A 22,257-nucleotide genomic window follows, 5' to 3' on the forward strand; every position below is an offset into this window, starting at 1 on the left:
AAATAGTATATTTGCAGTATTATAAGAGTCAAAAAGCACTGTTTTAGGCAAAGGAAAACTGTCCAAATTGCACTCAGAATGCACCAAATTACACAATTTTTTTTTTCAAAATTTCCGGGGGGCAATGCCCCCAGACCCCCTAGATGGCTTCGCCACACAGTCTGTCCACTCACAGAAAATGTTCAGTCAAAAAATTTTCAGTTGCTTGCAGCCATGGACTGAGATCCAGGCTTTCAATGACTTCCTGGACACGGCCATCAGAAGTGCATCTGTATACCGTGAAAGTGTCAAACCTGTACAGACATTCTCTTATCTCAGCAGTGATGTTCATTTCTCTTGGTCCTTGGCCTTTGAGATCAAGGGTGCCTGGAAAGAGCTTATGGAGTCTTGAGCTCCCTGGATATAGCTGTTTGATGATGCAGTTGCCTTTGCAGGAAAATGAAAGTCCAAATTGTTAGGGTTCTGATGCTTCCTGTCTTTATGCATTGGTTGTGAGACTTGTACACCAACTAGTGACCTAAGAGGGTAGGTGTTTGGTACTGGGATCACTCGGTACAGCTGGAATGTTTGTCAAATGAACAGTTAGTTCATGACACTAAAGGCCTGTTTGGATGGTGTTAATTTTTTATGTGGAGGCATAGTAACATGATTTTGCCACAGGATCTCTAATATTTATGGCCGATTCACACAGACTCTGAAAGCTCAGTATAAATGGGAGGGGCTACTTAATAACCAGACCTGATGCACGGCTGTCACTCCTCAGACAAAACAAAAAACAACAAAAAAATACAGAGTAGAATGGCTTCATCACGACAGTTTTTCTATTTTCTCATTTCCGTGTACTTACTTGTTGGCTTCACTTATTTTCTTTTTTTTTTTTTTTTTTTGGCTGTTTGGTCTTGGTCAAACACCTGTCGTACAAGCACAGAATAAACCTGTCCGATCCTGTGGACTTTGGGTCTTTATGTTTTTAATCTACATGCAGACGTGCCCGTTTTCAGTGCACTCCCTGTGTGTGTGCCATAAGCAGAGCAGGTGGTCCGAAGATTATAAAGTCAGTATCTGGTTTGTTTCACCAGCTCAATCAAAAAAGCAACTTTGCTTTGACTTCATAATATCCTGTAGATGTGTCAGCCACCTGAGGTATGTAGCGTCAACTTTCACCTGAGCATCAACCAAGCTAGTAACCGCATGGTGAAACCTCATGCCCACCATGTGGCTAAATATGGGATGAAATCTACAACAGAACAGGAGAATAAAAGACAGATTAAAGAGCTGGGTTAGAGAGTTGGATTAAAGAGTTGGTGGTTGGGGATGATGAGACGATTGCAAAACTCTTCATCTGGACTGCAAATTGGTGTTAGCAAACTTGAAGTAGTTTGCCAATGTTCCAAAACCTTTGCAACACTCATCTTTCAAAAGATTATTCAGGAGTCTTTATCAAAGGAAGACATGTTGAACACTGGCACATGCTGGGATGTTCATAAATGTGCATCTATACTGAATTACACCTTTCATATTTAAAGGCAGCAATCAGTGCAGGCTCTGTGTGTGCAAAAGCATGTACTTTACTCACAGGAATGTCCCTGAACAATTCATTTAACACCAAATATGAGTGAGGCCTAGGTTTTAAACTTAATGACACTGTCATGGTCTCTTTGTGGTTCTGTTTTGTGGCTGATTTACTTTTAATAATGATCTAGAATGTGACCCATGTTACAGTTGTGAATATTTTCTCATGCTGCTGGACCTTTTCACATGCAGGCACGAGAAGCCCACAGATCCCGATGATCCCTTAGCAGATCAGAACATAAAGGATCGTTATTATGGCATCAATGACCCCGTAGCCGACAAGCTGCTGAAGCGGGCCTCAACAATGCCTCGACTAGATGTACCAGAGGACAAGTCTATCACCACCCTTTACATCGGAGGGTTAGGAGATAATGTCACAGATGGCGAGCTAAAGTAAGGACTCGGGATTTTTATTTATTTATTGATTGATTTTTTTTTTTTTTTTTCTTTTTAAAGATCTTGTGCAATGATTATGGTCACTGAAATAAGTATTTTGTGAAATTTCAAGTTTGCTTCCAATGTTTTACTTTTTCTTTTAACTTGTATATGTGTTTGCAGGAGTTTCTTCTATCAGTTTGGAGAGATTCGCACCATAACTGTAGTCCAGAGGCAGCAGTGTGCCTTCATCCAGTTTGCAACACGACAAGCAGCAGAAGCTGCTGCTGAAAAGTCCTTCAACAAGCTCATCATCAACGGACGGAGGCTCACTGTCAAGTGGGGAAAGTAAGTTGGTGATTCTGAAGTAAAAAGTTGAGCACAGTTGCTGGGGTGGTTTTAGGAAGCATGTTGTTATGAGTTTGGAGCGACTTATTTGTTTACATCAAAACCTTTACTTTTTATTCTTGTTTTTTGTATAAGTTTAACACTTTGTGTAACTCGTCCATTGCTGTATCGGCTCATGAGACTAGACTCAAACGCCTTGTAGTTCTGCCAATATGAGCATTAGGTAGCATTTCTTTTGTGGTTTACATTGTTTTTACGCTACATTGTGGCTTCTAGTAATCTTTTTAGCATGCATTGAAAGTTGTGCCTGTCTAAACTGCAAGTGGTCAAAGGAAGTATAGGCAAACTATACAAGAACTAGGATGAAGAAAATTCATGTACTTTGTCCTAGTCTTCAGACCTGCCGTTTTGCAGACCACACTGTCCTCAACTTCGTGCCTTATGTGAGTCATGGTGCAGCCCATATTGGTGCTTTTGGGTCTTAGTATTGGGCAGGGCCACCATAGTTTTACACCTCATTAGTCATTTTCATGGAGTATTGTTGGAGGCTGAAAGTATTTTGGGAGATGTTGATCCCCTCCTGCTCAGACAACATGTTGATTGCCCCAGCCTGAGTCCTTCCTCATCCCTGAATCACGATCCTTACCACATCCTCAGGTCACACAACTCTGAAGGTGCCTACAGTCTGAGCCAGTTGCTTCAGTCTCTTTGATTGCTGGTGACTCATTCATTAAGAATACTGGTATTGGCTGTAACATAATGTTATCCAGGTGGCAAAGACCAGGACATAAATAAGGTTCTGCTGCCACTGTTAAATGATCATCCCCCAAAAAAGCAAGTCATCATCATACCTGTCAGCGATAATAAGATTTGAGATCGAGGGTTAGATTCTCTGAGGCAACATTTCACTGCTCTTCTTTGTCTTCAATAAATGTGGAAAACATTTTAATTTCTGGAGCTATACCTCTGGCTGGACAGAAAAGAGTGGTTCAGCTTTACATTTGCTCTCTACACCAGGCTTTCCTCAGTTTTTTTTTGCAATACCCTTATTGTCAAAACCATTTTTATCAAATAATTTGTGAAATGTTTTCTTTTGAGGAAAAAAAATGTATGAACATTTTTCAAATATATTTTGTCAAAATATGAATTGGGCTAGTGACCCGGTCATGAAGATCTGTTCATCAGTTACATTCCATTGCAGGTATTGTCAAGTGTGGAGACACACACACACACACACGTATACAGATCCACGAAAAACAATACTTCACTTCCTTTCCAGGGGAGTGAAGTAGCTACCCCAAGAAGATGCTGACCAGACATCACTCTTCACACTCGACTTTCATGTCTGGCTGCTGCTGGTGATACCGAGGGTACTATATTTTTCAGTTAATCATAATCAGTAATAGACCAAAGTACAGGAACCTGAAATGTCTGATGTCTTTCAACAGCAAGTCTACCTTCTAATTGGAAGGTATTTTCTGATGAAGTCATTTACACTGCATCTGGAAAGGATTCACAACGCTTCACAGTTTCCACATTTATTAAGTTACAGCCTTATTCCAAAATGGATGAAATTTATTTTTCCCCTCAAAATTCTGCACAAAATACCCAGTAATGATGATGTGATATTATTATTATTTTTTTTTTTTTTGCAAATGTATTAAACATAAAAAACCCCTAAGAAATCACACATACATAAGTGTTCACAGCCTTTGCCATAAAGTTCAAAATTGAGCTCAGGTGCATCCTGTTTCCATGGATCATCCCTGAGATATTTCTACAGCTTAACTGGAGTCCACCTGGGGTAAATTCAGTTGATTGGACATGATTTCATAAAGCACACACCTGTCTACATAGAAGGTTCCACAATTGTCAGTACATGTCAGAGCACAAACCAAACATGAAGTCAAAGAAATTGTCTGTAGACCTCCGAGACAGGATTGTTTAGAGCCACAAATCTGGGGAAAGGCACAGAAACATTTCTGCTGCTTTGAAAGTCCCAATGAGCACAGTGTCCTCCATCATCTGTAAATGGAAGACGTTCAGATCCATCAGGACTCTTCCTAGATCTGGCTGCCTGTCTAAACTGAGCAATTGGGGGAAGGGCCTTAGTCAGGGAGGTGACCAACAACCCCATGGTCACTGTCAGAATGCCAGCATTCCTCTGTGGAGAGAGAACATTCCAGAACGCCAACCATCTCTGCAGCAATCCATCAATCAGGCCTGTATGGTAGAGTGGACAGATGGAAGCCCTCCACGACACCCCTTGATTAAAGGTCCACTTTTGAAGACATTTTTCGTGCTACTACTTCTTATAAATGATAATACTATGTTTAACAACTAAAATGTTGAAATCGGTATTACTCTGTGACTAAATTTTACTATAGTTCTGGACTAAGTTTAATGGATGAGACATGTAAAAATATGTTTACTAAATTTAACTTTTCTGCATAAGTAAAGTGGGATGTAAATATCTTTTTATAATGTCTAAGCTCAGCATTACAGGGTCTGTTTGGGGTTCTAGCTTTAAAATCAGGTCAGGATGAGGGAGGACAAAAATATGAAAATGATTACAACTCTTGTGGTTAATATTCTTATCAAACAAACATGTAGTTGTGATATCAATTTTGGTTAAAGGCAAACAAAAGGTGAAAATGTGCAAAAGAATTCAGCACACATTAAGCAGTACAGCTAAATGGGGGGGGGTAGTCATTAGCGTGAGAAAATAGTCATTTAAAAAACCCTCCAGAATGCATCCCTGGACATCAGAAACCTAAAATTTGCTGACAAACGTCCACTTTAACCAAAACGAACCCCCCCATTTGAGATCCTACAGGCTTGAGATTTTAATTAGTGTTGAATCATGTGAAAGTTGTCCCCTTAATGTGTTTACCTTGAAGTATTTAAATTATGTGTTAGTTAGTTTTTGTAATGATGCTGCATTAGAAAAGGAGAGCAGTGTTTAGTGAGTGAAATATAATCTTGTTAAGCAGGAGAACAAATTGCTATAGTTTTTCTCAGCTGTCTCCACCTTATTTTTCACAAAATAATTTTTATAATAAGATAGATGAACAGCTTATGATTTGGGCGTGAAACATATTTTCAGTCAGAAGCTTGTTTTTATTTATTTATTTATTTGCTTTAATCACTGGATATATATATGAATGCGTTTTGCCAGTTAAACATTTTTTCACTTTCTGAAATAACTGACAAAAAAATTGAAAAAAAAAAATTGAGCTTTCTCAGTATATTCTAGTGTATTGACGTGCACCTGTATGTAGAAAGCCATTCTTTCTACATTCTGCTTGTTTCTGTCTGTTTTTGCTTAGCAGCGCGACATCTCAAGAACCAGTTGACCAGTTTTATTCACATTTAGCATAAAGGTGTACTTCGTTGATCCCCTGGTACCAGTCAGTTATGCTGACCTTGGGGTCAATTTCAAGGTCAAGGGGAGATAATAAGTGTATTGTCATTCCCACCCTTGTTGGCGTGATATCTCAAGAACCAGTAGACCAATTTAATTCATATTTAGCACAAAGGTGTACTTGGGTGATTCCCAACACTTTGTATTACTGATTTGTTTGGGGCCAGGGGGATATGTCATCTCCTGATGACATATGTTGTCATGTCTTGTTTTTTTTGTTTTTTTTGAGGTTTTATTTGGTTTTAGCTTGCCTTAAACGGTAGCAATTATGGCACATATGCTAGTTCACTGTTATACGCTCTAAGGTGCTAATAATGCCAGCTGCTTCCTGGCTCTTTAATGGATGCTTATAATAATAATAATAATAATAATAAATTCTTCTTTCCCAGGGAAAGTGTGTTTTGGGGCTATGAAAAATTGAATGTTACAAATGGCAACTAATGAATATGGCTAATGTATAATTGTGCTGTGATTTGTCTGATTAGGTCGCAGGCAGCAAGAGGGAAGGACAGTGTCAAAGATGGAGTCAGTGAAATGGGCACCAGACTCGATCCTGTGCCTGGACTGCCTGGAGGTGAGTTGGAACGTGCATGTATACATTTTGACAAAGCTGTGCAATATTTAGATTACAGTGATATCCAGGATAAAAGGAAAATGGTTGTTGTAACTTTATATTTACTAATATATATGCACATTTTTATTATTGGTTAATTAATACTTATCCAAATTTAAGCAGTTTTAAATAAAAAAATAGATTATTTGTTTGCATGTCCATAAATGCTGTTCATATAAAATTATTCAACTATTTACCCACATAATTTAAATCATTAAAACTGTTGAGCCCCATATAACTACTATGTAACAGAATGGTGACTTGGTAACAGAATGGTAAAATTAATTGCTAATCTGCATATTTTAGATCAGTTGATAATTGGATTGTATTTCTGTAGTGATTTTCGATCTGAAACAGATGTTCAGAGTATTGTACCATAGTGTCTCATATTCACTGATGTCAGAGTGCTACTATGCACAGCACACAACTTCGCACTGGTCGCAGTTTGGAAATTAAGGACCTTGCCCAAAGGCTCTTGGAGATTTTTTGGTTCTGAGAGGGATTTGAACTGAAGCTCTTTCAGTCATAAGCCCACCACATTAACCTCTAGACCAGGGGTGGCCAAGTTCGGTCCTCGAGAGCCACCTTCCTGACACTCTTAGTTGTCTCCCTGCTCCAACACACGTGAATCCAATGAAAGACTCGTTAGCAGACTTTTAATGAGCCTTTCATTGAATTCAGGTGTGTTGGAGCAGGGAGACAACTATGAGTGTCAGGAAGGTGGCTCTCGAGGACTGAACTTGGCCACCCCTGCTCTAGACCATCACCTGGGGAAACCTGCAGTGATATCAAGGTACTAACTGGCGAACCACTAACTGGAAAAGAATCAAACCAACTCTTGCAGTGTACAATTTTGGATCTCCACAACTCTGGTTCATTCTTGCGATCCATCTAAAAAAGATTAATAGGACTACGGAAACTGTACAGTTAATACACAAATGGAAAAGATGCTTAAGACCATGCAGACTTTCAACATTCATATGAAGCTGAAAGGAAAATCAACACACTCCATTACATTACACCTGTAACATAGCTAAATAAATAAATGGTAACTGGACTGCATTTATCCCAGTCACACGGCACATGACGATTCCTGAACGAAGGGAAAAAGTAAAAAACATTACAATTCGTTGAGAAAAGGTGGATGAAAGAGCTTTATCACCGAACAGTCTCTGAAGCAAGAGCGCAAAAGGGACGAAAGAGGAACTTAACAAAACCGAAGCTTGCGATCTCGGCGCTTTAATGAAACGTGCCTGGAGCCACAACTGGAGCAGTGTGTGTCTGCATCCCTGAGTTCCAGGACTCAGCGCTCGGACGGAGCTCATAGCGCCTGAGTCCTGGAGAAACTGCAAATAGAAGCTGTGGAGATCTGTGTGCAGTAGGGTTATGACTACAAAACCTTCTTCAAAACTTTCATTTTCCTGATGTTGCATTTGATTAACTTTTACCCATAGATCACTTTTTTTGAAGTTTATTTCATTGGATCATGAAAAAAAACCTCCCGCACCTAGCACCGCATCACTTTTAAAAATACATGAGTTTACACAATACTATTTAAAACTAACGTAACAAGAAAAGAATTAGCAAGTATCAAGAAATAACAAGAAAATATATACAAATAAATATTGCTAAAATATATTAATAAACAATAATTAAAATAAATAAAAAACAAAGGTAAAATTGATAACAGATAAAATATAACAGTATTCAGATGATCATCTCTGACACAGCAGTCAATACTGGTCGCAAAAATGGTGTTGTAGCCAGGCTTCAGAGAACATTTCGAGACAAGGAATTCGATGAACCTCAATACATCGGCTGCCAACACTACATTCTTGATCTTGTTCTGCGACGTGTTGGACTTCTTTTTTCCTATACGGTCACAGTCACCTAACATTAACTATGAGTTTATTGATGAGATTTTGGAACAGTATGATGATTTGCAAAATGCATACATGGACACAGAAGTGATACCAGAGTATGCTTCTCTACTCACTGGAAAAAGGAACTATCAGTGCTTGATGTGCCTCGCTCCAACATAGTAGCTGAGACGGTAAAGTTGATGGAGGAGGTTCGTTCTACTTGTAAAACAGATAAATATCTTAACAGCAAATTTATTAACACTAATACACAAATCTAAAACACTATTAAAAATACTACAAATGCTATATGTACTCATTCTCATCTATTCCTCATGTGTACTGTATGTAAAAGTGACATGTTATAATAAAGAGTGTTTGAGCCGCTAGGTGTTTTAATGTGAAATATGAAACTGTCTTAGGTGCGGGAGGTTTTTTCAAGGTCTGGCAAAACCAAAGTCATTTTTGTGAGTTTTAGTTAAGAGTTCATCATTTATAACCCCAGGCTAATAAATTTGAGATTTGTCATAACCCTGGTGTCCACGTCAGTGGACCACCTGCTCTGGTTCCTCTTCCAGAACAAAAGAGGGATCATCTCCATCATCATCAGAATCCACGCTGTCTGTCGACACGCTGCGCGCTCCGTCTTCCTCCAATTTAAAAAAAAAAAAAAAAGTGTGCCGTGGTCACTGCTGTATCACAGTATTATATTCTAAGCCATATATATTAATTTATAACAGAAAACTGTCAAAAGGGAGAATAAATATAAGTGTAAAGATGATTGAATATATCAGAGCAGTAAATTAATCAGTGCGTGTGAACGCGCGCATTGACTCACATGTGCGGTTATTCCACTAGCTGATCACTGATCCACAATGTGAATTCTTCCTTCCAGAACAGCTCTTTATATCATCATTTTGATTCATCTGCCTGTTGCCACATGTACAGAAGGACTGGATTGTCATTCCTACACTCATATTGTTATATTTAATACAAAATAATAAGCGCACGCAGCAGCTCCTGCTGCCGCTGATGCTGCATTCAAGTACCGTCGGAAATTACGCAACTTTTTTGTTGTTTCAAATTCAACAGTTGCTTGTGGCAAAATAATTAATTATATCCACACAAAAGATTAATTCTGGCCTATGTAATGTGCCTGAGCCCATTGAAGCTGCCCCCCCCCCCCACACACACACAGAGATTAAAAAAAAAAAAAAAATCCAAGCAAGCAGGCTGAGTTTCCCCTGTAATTTCCGATGGTACATGAAGCAGCAGCAGCCTCAGCGCTCACAAACCAGCTTCTGCACTGTGTGAAAACATTCAGCTGCTCCAACGAAGTCAAATTAAACAATAATGTTACAAAAACTGCACAAACGATTAAAAAAAACATCAATTACGGCAGCAAAAAGAGACACAGACGAATTGAGGTTTTCGTTGCACTTCGTTCAAATTTTTAACAGTTTAAAAATCCTGACGAAGTGCCAGCTGCAGGAACGAAGCTGCATGAAGGTTAAACGATGCCAACGAAAGTCAACAAAAGTCCAGATTTCTTGTTTTGTCAGGGCTTCGTCACCCTTCGTTAAGTGCCGTTTGACTGGGCCTTTATATAGCACTTTTCCATTTGCATCAGACACTCAAAGTGCTTTACAATTATGCCTCACATTCACCCCGATGTCAGGGTGCTGCCATACAAGGCGCTCACTACACACCAGGGGCAATAGGGGATTAAAGGCCTTGCCCAAGGACCCTTAGTGATTTTCCATTCAGGCGAGGATTTGAACCCATGATCTTCTGGACTCGAGCCCAACACCTTAACCACTAGACAATCACCTCCTCTTACTAGTGTGAAACAGGCCTCAGAGCTCCCCTGGATATTTTATGTGGAGTTGAGGATTAACTGATACTTCATTAGCAATAATTTGTTATATTGGCAGTTACAAAAATGTGTTAGATTTCTTTAGTGTGGCCAGTAAATTAAGTGTGGTGGCTGTGCCCCCCCCCCCCCCCCATAAGAATAGAATGGGGGGGAAAAAACAGTCAAATTGTGACTGATAAGTGTCACTGCTTGTTTCTTCCTGTGTCACAGCTGTGCCCCCACCACCAGCCCTAGATGAAGAGGCTCCTGCAAACTACTTCAACCTGGACCCAAGTACATCGCCTGCTGTCATGAACATTGCGATGCCCCCACCTCCAGGCATTAATCCACCTCCCCCAGGTAAAATTCATAACCAACCTCTAGTCCATGACATCCCTCTGAATTAAACATTAAAGTCAAATAAAAGCACAGCTAAGATAATACACCTGAAAATCTGAACCATTGTGGTGTAGACATAGAAACTGTGATCTGTTATCATCGGTACTACGTTATTTTAATGTGGTACTCTTTGGTGTTCTTTCCCTTCAGGTTTCGGCCCTCCGATGTTTCACCCCATGAGCCACATGGCCCCACCTATGCCCCCTCCAATGACCATGAGACCTCCAGGACAAATCCACTACCCTTCACAGGATCCCCAGCGTATGGGTGCTCATGCTGCACACGGCGCACGCCATGGCGATTAGGCATGGTTAGGTTGAAATCAAAGTGTATTTTTCATTCTTTCACTGAGGCCGGCGCTGATAAGGTGCTTTACCTTCAGATGCTTTAGGTACAACTGAAGCCTGCAGGCTACTTCAGGTAGAAATGAACTGCATACAAACCACAACTATGTCCCAGGAAAACACCTGATTTATTTTGCCACATGCATTGCTGTAAATGAACTCAACAGGTGCCACCTTTGGCTGGAAAGGTGACTCACTACTGAGCATTTATAACACCAACACAGTAACTGGTTGTTAGAATGCCATTGTATATATTCACTTGTGTAAGCAAAGTGAAACCTGCATTTATCTTATTTTATGTAGTACCATAATGTCATTCTGAAGACCATTTTAAACCATTATGTTCAGGTATTTATTTTTTTTTTTTAAGTTTCCACAACCTTAATATCTTCTGCATAATAACTTCTCATGTTAAGACTTTCTTTGAAAGTTTTCACTTGTCATTAAACAAATCATTTTTGTCATTAATAACATCAGAGTGGAAATTATTCATCAATCAACCATGCGTTATTACAAAGGAGACCTATCCTGCAAGCAGAGACTCTGAAAATAAAGAGGTGGAAAGAAGGTGGAGGTGTTGATGGGATTGCATACTCTAAAGGCTTAACAGCCTTAGGTTGTTCTCTCAGGATGTTAATGATCTGTTAAATACTGTGAGTTTGCTTCAGCTAGTCAAACCACTCTGCATTAGAAAACCACAACACATCATGCAGTTTTTTTTTCTTTCTTTTAAACCCTCTCCTGCTGTGCCCGCTGATTAACAGAGGGGTCATATTTGCGCAAGGAGAGGTGCGCGCATAGGTCAATGCTTCAGTCTTTATTATTCCTTTTTTTATAGTTCATTAGATTCAGGGCTGTAATCAATTCCCCATCCCTTGGGTGCTCTGTTGAAGTTTGAATGTCGACACATGCGGCCCACAGCGATGCCAGGCAGGTTGTGGGATTCCATCGGCTCAAAGCCAATCACCGGAATCGCTCTTTTGCTGGTCACGATGCCCCCAAATGGCATTGGAGATCTGAGAAACAAAGAGGAGACCTGAGTAAGCAAACTGACTGTTAGGGTTGAAAGACACTTTATTTTTTTTATGACTATTAGTAGTGCATGGCTCATACTCCTTCCCATAAAGGAGGGACAACATTACTGACAAGTGACAGTCTGGTATAGATGTTACATTTCAGTATGACTGAACCAGGGAGTGTGGTGAATAGGGTTTATTCCACCTGTGCAGCTGCACTGAACATTAGTTCTAATTAGGAGGGCGCTCGGTGCCTACAGTTAACTCATGTATACCATGTTTTCCAGAGTACAAGTCACACCAGTCAAAAAATGCCTCTTGAAGCGGGAAAAAACCTTGCACATTTTTCTGTGTTATGAGCTTTTTAATTTGGGATTTTTGTGCATTGTGTATTTTTTTTTTATTACTGCCATTTATTCTTTAATTATTGCATTTTATTTTTTTAGTGCTTTCATTTTTGGGTAAGTTCTATACAAGTAGGCATTACAGTTACTATTATTAAAAACAAACCGGTGTATAGGTCGCAGGGGCTCCCAACCTAGTAAAAGAAAACCAAAAAAAAAAAACAAAAAAACGCAACTTATACTCTGGAAAATATGGTACTTGCACATTCAATGCATTTGCCATTTTAACTAACCGCCTACTAGAGTTGGCAGCTGGTTAGGAGGATGATTCAGATATGTTGAAAGTACAGATTTATTACAGCCTTTTATTATATGGCTGTGGGGCTACGGTACGCTCTGGCTGATTTCCAGTCTAATATTTTCCCATGTCAGACCGTTACCATGACAATCAGTCCGGATCACGTTTCAGATTTGTGACTTTGTTTACAATTTTCATGGCATGAAATAAAACAAAATGTGAACAAAGGAAATAGAGGAATTAACGGTAAACAAGCTTGAAGTGGACATGCAAAATGAAATGACCAACAAGATGAAAATGCAGCTCCGAACAGTCAAGAACAGATTGAAACTTTGTTACCAACCAAAAAACTAAAACACGATTAGAAAAACCAAGTTGGACATTAACATACTCCATAACTATCTAAATGGCATCGGAAAAAAAAGATTGAAACCTTGCCAGCTAACGACTGGACCATCTGTTAGCAAGTTCTTTATGGAGGTGAAGCGAACAGGTCTGACTACGAGCCCAAAACCATCAGCAGCTTTAATATTCTGGTAATACCATAGTTCATGTGTTTTTATTTATATATATATATATATATATATATATATATATATATATATATATATATATATATAATAGCCATATAATAAATGGATTATTAACCTTACCTGCTCGGTCTGTACGAGAACGTCAGACTTCTGTTTTTCACATGGACCTTGCTAGCATTGTCGACACTGGTTTGATATTTTCCCCTACAGACCTCACACTCAGTTAATCCTTTATTTGCTGGCCTGCCAAAAATATGGGAATAATGCTTTAAAACAGACAATTGTATTTTTTTAATCTTTCAAAAATGTTCTGTACCCTACACCATTCTCCTGATTTGGACTTGCCCTCAACATGGCAGCCCTATGAGCTGATGACATTTTCTTTCACTTCTGTTGTTTAAATGACAGTGTTCATTTTATATGAACCTAAAACCTCATGCCTGCTAAAAAGCATCAAATTAGCCAATCAACTGTTAATAGTTTTAAAACTTTGGCTCTACTCCTTTTTTTCCCTTAAATATTTTGTGTTCCAGGGGTAACCCAGTATGAACAGTTCTGTGAAAATTTGTGCTTTTAATGTTCCTTATTTGGAGATTTTAAAATGTTATTCAAGTTGCCTTTCTTGCTTTATGTGGAAAACAGCCTTTTACAGAACCAAATTGTATATTTTGTAATAAGCTTAACATGCATAATTTTAACTTCAATGACTGGTTTTCCAAATTGTCTGGGTTCATCCATTTTTGCAGTCTGCTGTTGTGACAAAATATTAAGATGACAAGTATTTTAGAAGTGTAAACAGTACCGTCTATAGGGGGAGTGGAAACTGTTTTGCAGTCCTAGTTGTGTCAAGTCTGAAGTCTTGGGTCTTTCTCCATGTGTGAGATCTTAGTTTTTGTTCTGCACACCACCTCCCGGCCCTTATGTAATCTGTTGAGTGAGGTGATTACTTTTCTTGCACAGTCTGTCTGATGGGGGTGGTGAAACACAGATTGGGCAGTAGATCATCTTTTGAGGACCAGGGTTAAAATAGCCATTACACAGCCGTGGTCTGAGGAGGTGTGAGCCAGAGATTGGGTTATGTTTCTCAGCTGGAAACATGGATTGGGGCCGAGAAGAAATTATTGTGGTAGATAACAGGAGATCAGATTCATGTTTATTTCAAGTTTGTTGCATCTTACGATGCTGCCTTCCACTTAAACTAGTTGTACAATAGTAGCTTAGTCTGTTAGGGTGTGTGTACGTGTGTGTCCCGTGTTTTTTAGAGTATAAGACACAGCTGTCAAGTGGGTCTTGTGGAGGATGAAAAACTATAAGTCCTGTCTGTTTTTCTATATTATCAGCTCTTCAATTTGGGATTTCTGTGCATTACTGTGTACGTTTACCATTGGTATGTATTCTTGTGCTATTGAGACAGTGTGGTGGCCAGTGCATGTGTTTCCAGAGGAATCAGTTCCCCGTTCAAGACCACCCCTGCTCATTCTCCATGTAATATGTTGAGTTGCTGGCATCTGGTGTGAAACTTGTGCCAAATCAACATGTAGACTCAGATCTGCAGTGGTGACCCCAAATGAGAAGCCAAAAGGGCTAACTTTTTTTTTTATAAGTGCTTTGTGAGTGATTTTTTTTTTGGTATATTATTTACACTGGAGTATATCGCAGTCGGACTTACTGCTGAGCACCCGAAAACACCTCTCGCTTTGTGAATACAGAGATTGGATGGCCCTGAGAAGGGACCCCCTCACTCCATACTCCCGCAGGTTCCAGTTTGGTGGGCTCAGGGTCTCGTCACTGCTGTTTGCAGATGATGTGGTCCTGTTGGCTTCATTGACCTGTGACCTCCAGCACTCCCTGGATCGGTTCGCCGAGTGTGAAGTAGCTGGGATGAGGATCAGCACCTCTATATCTGAGGCCATGGTCCTCAGCAGGAAACCGATGGATTGCCTCCTCTGAGTAGAGAATGCGGTCTTCCCCCAAGAAAGGAGTTCAAGTACCTCGAGGTCTTGTTCACGAGTGAGGGTACAGTGGAGTGTGAGATTGGCAGGAGAATCGGTGCTGCAGGGGCAGCATTCATGCTGCTGTACTGTTGTGATGAAAAGGGAGCTGAGCCAAAAGGTGAAGCTCTCGATCTAATGGTCAATCTTTGTTCTTACTCTCACCTATGGTCATGAGGGTTGGGTCATGACCAAAAGAACTAGATCGCGGGTACAAGTGGCTGAAATGGGCTTCCTCAGGAGAGTGATTGGTGCCTCCCTTATAGATAGGGTGAGAAGCTCAGTCATCCGTGGGGAGCTCGGAGTAGAGCTGCTGCTCCTTCGCGTTGAAAGGAGCCAGCTGAGGTGATTCGGGCATCTACAACCCTTGGCAAAAATTATGGAATCACCGGCCTCGGAGGATGTTCATTCAGTTGTTCAATTTTGTAGAAAAAAAAAAGCGGATCACAGACATGACACAAAACTAAAGTAATTTCAAATGGCAACTTTCTGGCTTTAAGAAACACTATAAGAAATCAGGGAAAAAAAAAATTTGTGGCAGTCAGTAACGGTTACTTTTTTAGACCAAGCAGAGGGAAAAAAATATGGAATCACTCAATTCTGAGGAAATTATGGAATCATGAAAAACAAAAGAACGCTCCAACACATCACTAGTATTTTGTTGCACCACCTCTGGCTTTTATAACAGCTTGCAGTCTCTGAGGCATGGACTTAATGAGTGACAAACAGTACTTTTCATCAATCTGGCTCCAACTTTCTCTGATTGCTGTTGCCAGATCAGCTTTGCAGGTTGGAGCCTTGTCATGGACCATTTTCTTCAACTTCCACCAAAGATTTTCAATTGGATTAAGATCCAGACTATTTGCAGGCCATGACATTGACCCTATATGTCTCTTTGCAAGGAATGTTTTCACAGTTTTTGCTCTATGGCAAGATGCATTATCATCTTGAAAAATGATTTCATCATCCCCAAACATCCTTTCAAATGATGGGATAAGAAAAGTGTCCAAAATATCACGGTAAACTTGTGCATTTATTGATGATGTAATGACAGCCATCTCCCCAGTGCCTTTACCTGACATGCAGCCCCATATCATCAATGACTGTGGAAATTTACATGTTCTCTTCAGGCAGTCATCTTTATAAATCTCATTGGAACGGCACCAAACAAAAGTTCCAACATCATCACCTTGCCCAATGCAGATTTGAGATTCATCACCGAATATGACTTTCATCCAGTCATCCACAGTCCACGATTGCTTTTCCTTAGCCCATTGTAACCTTGTTTTCTTCTGTTTAGGTGTTAATGATGGCTTTCGGTTAGTTTTTCTGTATGTAAATCCCATTTCCTTTAGGCGGTTTCTTACAGTTCGGTCACAGACGTTGACTCCAGTTTCCTCCCATTCGTTCCTCATTTGTTTTATTGTGCATTTTCGATTTTTGAGACATATTGCTTTAAGTTTTCTGTCTTGACACTTTGTCTTCCTTGGTCTACCAGTATGTTTGCCTTTAACAACCTTCCCATGTTGTTTGTATTTGGTCCACAGTTTAGACACAGCTGACTGTGAACAACCAACATCTTTTGCAACATTGCGTGATGATTTACTCTCTTTTAATAGTTTGATAATCCTCTCCTTTGTTTCAATTGACATCTCTCGTGTTGGAGCCATGATTCATGTCAGTCCACTTGGTGCAACAGCTCTCCAAGGTGTGATCACTCCTTTTTAGATGCAGACTAACGAGCAGATCTGATTTGATGCAGGTGTTAGTTTTGGGGATGAAAATTTACAGGGTGATTCCATAATTTATTCCGCAGAATTGAGTGAGTCCATATTTTTTTCCCTCTGCTTGGTCTAAAAAAGTAACCATTAGTGACTGCCACATTTTTTTTTCTTGATTATAGTGTTTCTTAAAGCCAGAAAGTTGCCATTTGAAATGACTTTAGTTTTGTGTCATGTCTGTGATCTGCTTTTTTTTCTACAAAATTAAACAACTGAATGAACATCCTCCGAGGCCGGTGATTCCATAGTTTTTGCCAGGGGTTGTAATAAGGATGCCCCCTGAGTGCCTCCCTAGGGAGGTGGTCCAGGCATGTCCATCTGGGAGGAGACATCGGGGAAGACCCAGGACTAGGTGGAGAGATTATATCTCCACACTGGCCTGGGAACACCTCAGGATCCCCCAGTCAGAGGAGGTCAATTTGGGCTGGGAAAGGGAAGTCTGGGGTCCCCTGCTGGAGCTCTTGCCCCTGTGACCTGATCCTGGATAAGTGAGTGAGACTGAGTATATCGCAGAGCCTCCCAAACTACTGTAGTAAAAAAATAAAACAATGATTTATACTCCAAAAAGTGTGTGTATGTGTAGGGTGAACAAAAACACTTCTTGGTTTCAAATACACTCAACAAAAATATAAACGCAACACTTTTGGTTTTGCTCCCATTTTGTATGAGATTAACTCAAAGATCTAAAACTTTTTCCACATACACAATATCACCATTTCCCTCAAATATTGTTCACAAACCAGTTTAAATCTGTGATAGTGAGCACTTCTCCTTTGCTGAGATAATCCATCCCACCTCACAGGTGTGCCATATCAAGATGCTGATTAGACACCATGATTAGTGCACAGGTGTGCCTTAGACTGCCCACAATAAAAGGCCACTCTGAAAGGTGCAGTTTTATCACACAGCACAATACCACAGATGTCGCAAGATTTGAGGGACTGTGCAATTGGCATGCTGACAGCAGGAATGTCAACCAGAGCTGTTGCTCATGTATTGAATGTTCATTTCTCTACCATAAGCCGTCTCCAAAGGCGTTTCAGAGAATTTGGCAGTACATCCAACCAGCCTCACAACCACAGACCACGTGTAACCACACCAGCCCAGGACCTCCACATCCAGCATGTTCACCTCCAAGATCGTCTGAGACCAGCCACTCGGACAGCTGCTGGAACAATCGGTTTGCATAACCAAAGAATTTCTGCACAAACTCAGAAACCGTCTCAGGGAAGCTCATCTGCATGCTCGTCGTCCTCATCGGGGTCTCGACCTGACTCCAGTTCGTCGTCGCAACTTCGCACAGCCATTGAAGAGGAGTGGACCAACATTCCACAGGCCACAATTGACAACCTGATCAACTCTATGCAAAGGAGATGTGTTGCACTGCATGAGGCAAATGGTGGTCACACCAGATACTGACTGGTATCCCCCCCCCCCCCCAATAAAACAAAACTGCACCTTTCGGAGTGGCCTTTTATTGTGGGCAGTCTAAGGCACACCTGTGCACTAATCATGGTGTCTAATCAGCATCTTGATATGGCACACCTGTGAGGTGGGATGGATTATCTCAGCAAAGGAGAAGTGCTCACTATCACAGATTTAAACTGGTTTGTGAACAATATTTGAGGGAAATGGTGATATTGTGTATGTGGAAAAAGTTTTAGATCTTTGAGTTCATCTCATACAAAATGGGAGCAAAACCAAAAGTGTTGCGTTAATATTTTTGTTGAGTATATGTATAATATCAAAAGCGACATGAATAATTTTACAATTTTGAAGAAGAATCTGCAAAAGAAACAAAAAACGTGAGTTCCTGCAACTGTAGATACCAAAATTGTAAAATTATTCATGTGACTTTTGATATTATAAATATTTGAAACCAAGGAGTGTTTTTGTGTTCACCCTGTATGTATCTGTGTATGTGTGTCTGGGTGTTTGTGATTCTTACCTGTTAAAGCACCTGTAGCTGGCTGGCTGTGCCATATGTGGAGGTTGGGCCAGCTGGGTATTGATGGTATTTAGGAGCTCTTCGTTGCCACCCAAAGCTTCACTCCAAGGGGAACAGTAGGATTTGGGGATTACTGTTGTATTGAATTTCTCGTGAGGAATCTCCTTCAGAGGGCCAGAATATCCTGATGGAAAATTAGTTATATATAAAAAAGAAGCTCTGCTGATGAAATCTGCTGCCATATTTGCTCAATGTCTTGTAATCCTTTGATTTTTGGAAAGCAAGAAAAATCTATTTGGTAAACACAAGCCCTCGTGCAGCACAAACAGGTCTACTAATATGCATATAAATCTCTGTCAGTCTTGCCAGGCATATGACATGTCATAATTAGACCTCATTGTGAAGCTGCCGTTCACTGTCAGTTACACTCTAAGTGATGCCTTCTGTCAGTCCACATACACAACAACAATCTGCAAAGACGAGATGTACACCCTGGAAGCTGTCACTCGGCACTCGCTTGGTAAAATTTGCAACATACTAAATCCTATTGGAAAGCAGATTATAGCGATTGTTGCAGCAGGTGGAATGGCTGTGAAGATGCTGTGGCTTTGTTTGTTCAGTGTTTGTGTTTACCGGGAGCGATGATGTCAGGACTGCCCTTCTTTGCTATGGTCTTCTGCAGGTTCATGACCAGGCTGTGCTTTCCAGGTACAGGGTTTTCCTTTCCTCCATCTGGTGTAATCTGTTGAGGGAAACTGGCCTGTACTTGATCCTAGGAGATACACAAATGTGACTTCACTGTCTTCACAACAACCACAATAGTGCATTGATAACTGTTTGTATATGTGTTTTATTGTCACTGGTTCTCTGTGATAACTGCCAGTTATCTTCATTGTTGTAAGTGCATTGTAGTGAACTGCTTTCCCATCTACAGCAGACCCTCAAATGCTTTACAATGCTGCTTAAGATTTGGATATACGCAAGGTGATGTCTGAGTTTATTTATTTTAGGGTTCCATAGAAATTTTAAGTCACCCGCAATTGCAAGTCAAATTTAAAAATGTCGACGTCAACAAAAATCAAACCCTGTACCATTCCATGAAGTAATCTTTAATTACAAACAAACAACAAAACTAGCAATCACCCCCCCCCCCCCAAAAAAAACAAACAACAACAAAAAACATCAATTTGTTGGTGTGTCGCCTCTGGGAGGGACTCGAGAACTGGTTCCAAACTTTTCAATCCATTGGAATCGTTGGCATCAAACCAAACGTCAGTGCTGGCATGTTTTTCTTACAACATGATGTATCTGACATCTGCATCAGCAACAAGCAGAATAGCTGCATTGATGCTGAAAACCTGCAGGGGCTCTCATTTTTCCCACTCTGGAAATTGGAAAAAAAAAACTGGTGAAGAATCATGCCAAAAAGCAAAATCAACAATGGAATTGATTTTGACAAAATCTTATGACTTCCCATCAATAGTATTACTTTGTACATGTCAACACGATGGTTGCCAAATGAATCAATCAATCAAAGTAAGAAGTTAGAACCTGAGTAGTTGCAGCCCATTTTGCTTATAAAATTAAGAAGACCTCTGAAAAGAAATCAAAAATTAGAAATGATAAGCCATTATCATTTATTTAAAAAGCAGCGGTAGTCTTGCTGTCCACTAAGGTCTAATGGCTTTGGAAATTAAAGAAACTGACAAGCTTATTTCAAGCTGCATTAACTTTGACCACACCTGCTCCTAATTTCCTAGGTTGATTACATTTTAAACCAGATTTGTTTGTAATCCATATTCTTTTCTTTTATCATAATGACAGAGAAGGTAAACGGTCTTGAGGCATCATCAGTTCCTTACATGGAGGTTGTAAAAAGGACCATTGGCGGTGTTCTCCACGGTGAACCTGTCAGCCCTCTTCTGTCTCTCCTGAAACATGCGAGAGCCTCGATTAGATGGAAGGTTGAGCTCCTCCATCATCAGATCCTTTGGAACGCTGATCTTCTTCCCCAGGTTCAGACCTTCTGCCATGGGATGGTAGAGAAGCATCAAAGTATTAAATGTAATATTCCTGTATATGTTCAGAAAGGACTGCTGTCCTGCCAAGGGTTGATAAATTGGGTATAGATAATGTAGATTAGATTAAATAGAAATTTATTGATCCCTTGGGAAGACTCCCTTGGGGAAATTGAGGTTCCAGCAGCATTGTATAGCAGCACACAGGGTAAGAAGCACACAGAGCATCAAAAGTGAAACTAAAAAAAAATAATTTGCAAATATAAGTACAAATACACAAATATAAATACCAGAAATACTGGTCCCTACTGGTTTACTGGCTACTACTGTTTCTCTCATTCCTGTCCTGTCTTCCTGTTACTCCTCCCCCTGAGTGAGGAGTTGTCCAGTCTGATGGCCTGAGGGACAAAGGAGTTTTTCAGTGTGTTGGTCCTGCACTTGCGAAAGAGCAGTCTGTGGCTGAAGAGGCTCCTCTGGTTGCTGATGACTGTGTGCAGAGGGTGACTGACATCGTCTATAATGTCCATCTGTTTGTCCAGTGTTCTCTGCCACCATCACTAGAGAGTCCAGTTTCATGCCAACCATGGAGCCAGCCTGCCTGATCAGTTTGTCCAGCCAGGATGTACCCATGTGGTATAGAATGGGTACATTCATGGGTACAATGGGACCCTTTTGCTACTCTTGTCTCTCAGTCCTAAATTCTACCATGGGAGAACAGTGGCTAATTAAAATAATGTAAACAGAACTTTTTACCATTTTAAATGTAAACCAAAAACAACAACAACAAAAAAAAAAACAAGAAGATATACATGATTTCAAAGTTTTAATAAACGACAAAAACAAAAAAAAAAAAATTAGTGTCCTGAGGTACATCAGCTCCAATCAAGCAATATGGTGGTGTTAATATTCATGATTACCCCCCCACCCCATAAAGGAAAACGTGGGGCCCCTGGTGTCTGCCCAAGAAAGCCTGTGCATGAATCCACCTTTGATTATTGCCTTACATTCAGTTCAGCAACTTCCAGGAACTTCGACTAAAGAATGAAGCCAACAGTTAAACAAAGATGCTCTGTAAATTAGAAAGTGTTTTCTCATCTTCCTGTCAGCTTTAAACAGCTGAGGCACACTGATAGGAAGGCGACCCTTCTGCAGCATCACTAAGCTGGAATCCACATAGCTTTCGGTCAGGGTCTCTGCTCATGTCACAGTCTGAAATAGCCTGGAGATGATGTCAAGGGGTGTGTAATGTTTGTTGTGGTCTGGGGTTGCACGGGTAACTGGGCATAAAAATAGGATCTATGGATGAAAGGCCCCTGTCAGAGCAGATGGTCTTCTTTCTTCCCCCTGATAAGTGCACAGAGAACCCTGAGCCGGCCTTTGATCAGCCTGTGAAAAATAAGTCTCTTTTTGCTTAGTTTAAGCAATTTTTTTTCAAAGCCTTGGTGGCAGATAGAGCCAGAAAACACAAAGTGGAACAGAATGGTCCCTTGTTCTTTTTGGGAAAAATCAACAACTCCGGCAATCATGGGGTTTGTGTGT

General features: G+C 40.3%; 2 protein-coding genes across 5 annotated transcripts in view; one reads left to right on the forward strand and one right to left on the reverse strand.

Moving 5' to 3' along the window:
- The window catches only part of rbm22 (RNA binding motif protein 22), a 25,594-nt gene extending 14,337 nt beyond the window's left edge, over positions 1-11,257 (forward strand). The window contains exons 7-11 of the mRNA XM_034181219.1: positions 1,765-1,965; positions 2,131-2,295; positions 6,205-6,293; positions 10,278-10,406; positions 10,596-11,257. Coding sequence (XP_034037110.1) covers positions 1,765-1,965; positions 2,131-2,295; positions 6,205-6,293; positions 10,278-10,406; positions 10,596-10,750 — 739 coding nt within the window. The 3' untranslated portion in view covers positions 10,751-11,257. The remainder of the gene's footprint in view (positions 1-1,764; positions 1,966-2,130; positions 2,296-6,204; positions 6,294-10,277; positions 10,407-10,595) is intronic.
- LOC117519932 (myozenin-2) overlaps positions 10,899-22,257 on the reverse strand; it is an 18,770-nt gene continuing 7,411 nt past the window's right edge. For all 4 annotated transcript variants that reach the window (XM_034181221.1, XM_034181222.1, XM_034181223.1 and 1 more), the window contains exons 3-6: positions 20,563-20,726; positions 19,334-19,472; positions 18,701-18,884; positions 10,899-11,805 (exon numbers count right to left, since the gene is read on the reverse strand). In XM_034181221.1, the coding sequence (XP_034037112.1) occupies positions 11,622-11,805; positions 18,701-18,884; positions 19,334-19,472; positions 20,563-20,726 (671 nt within the window). In that variant the 3' untranslated portion in view covers positions 10,899-11,621. The remainder of the gene's footprint in view (positions 11,806-18,700; positions 18,885-19,333; positions 19,473-20,562; positions 20,727-22,257) is intronic.

This window comes from Thalassophryne amazonica, chromosome 11 (assembly GCF_902500255.1).
Source record: "Thalassophryne amazonica chromosome 11, fThaAma1.1, whole genome shotgun sequence".
NCBI classification, from domain to species: domain Eukaryota; kingdom Metazoa; phylum Chordata; class Actinopteri; order Batrachoidiformes; family Batrachoididae; genus Thalassophryne; species Thalassophryne amazonica.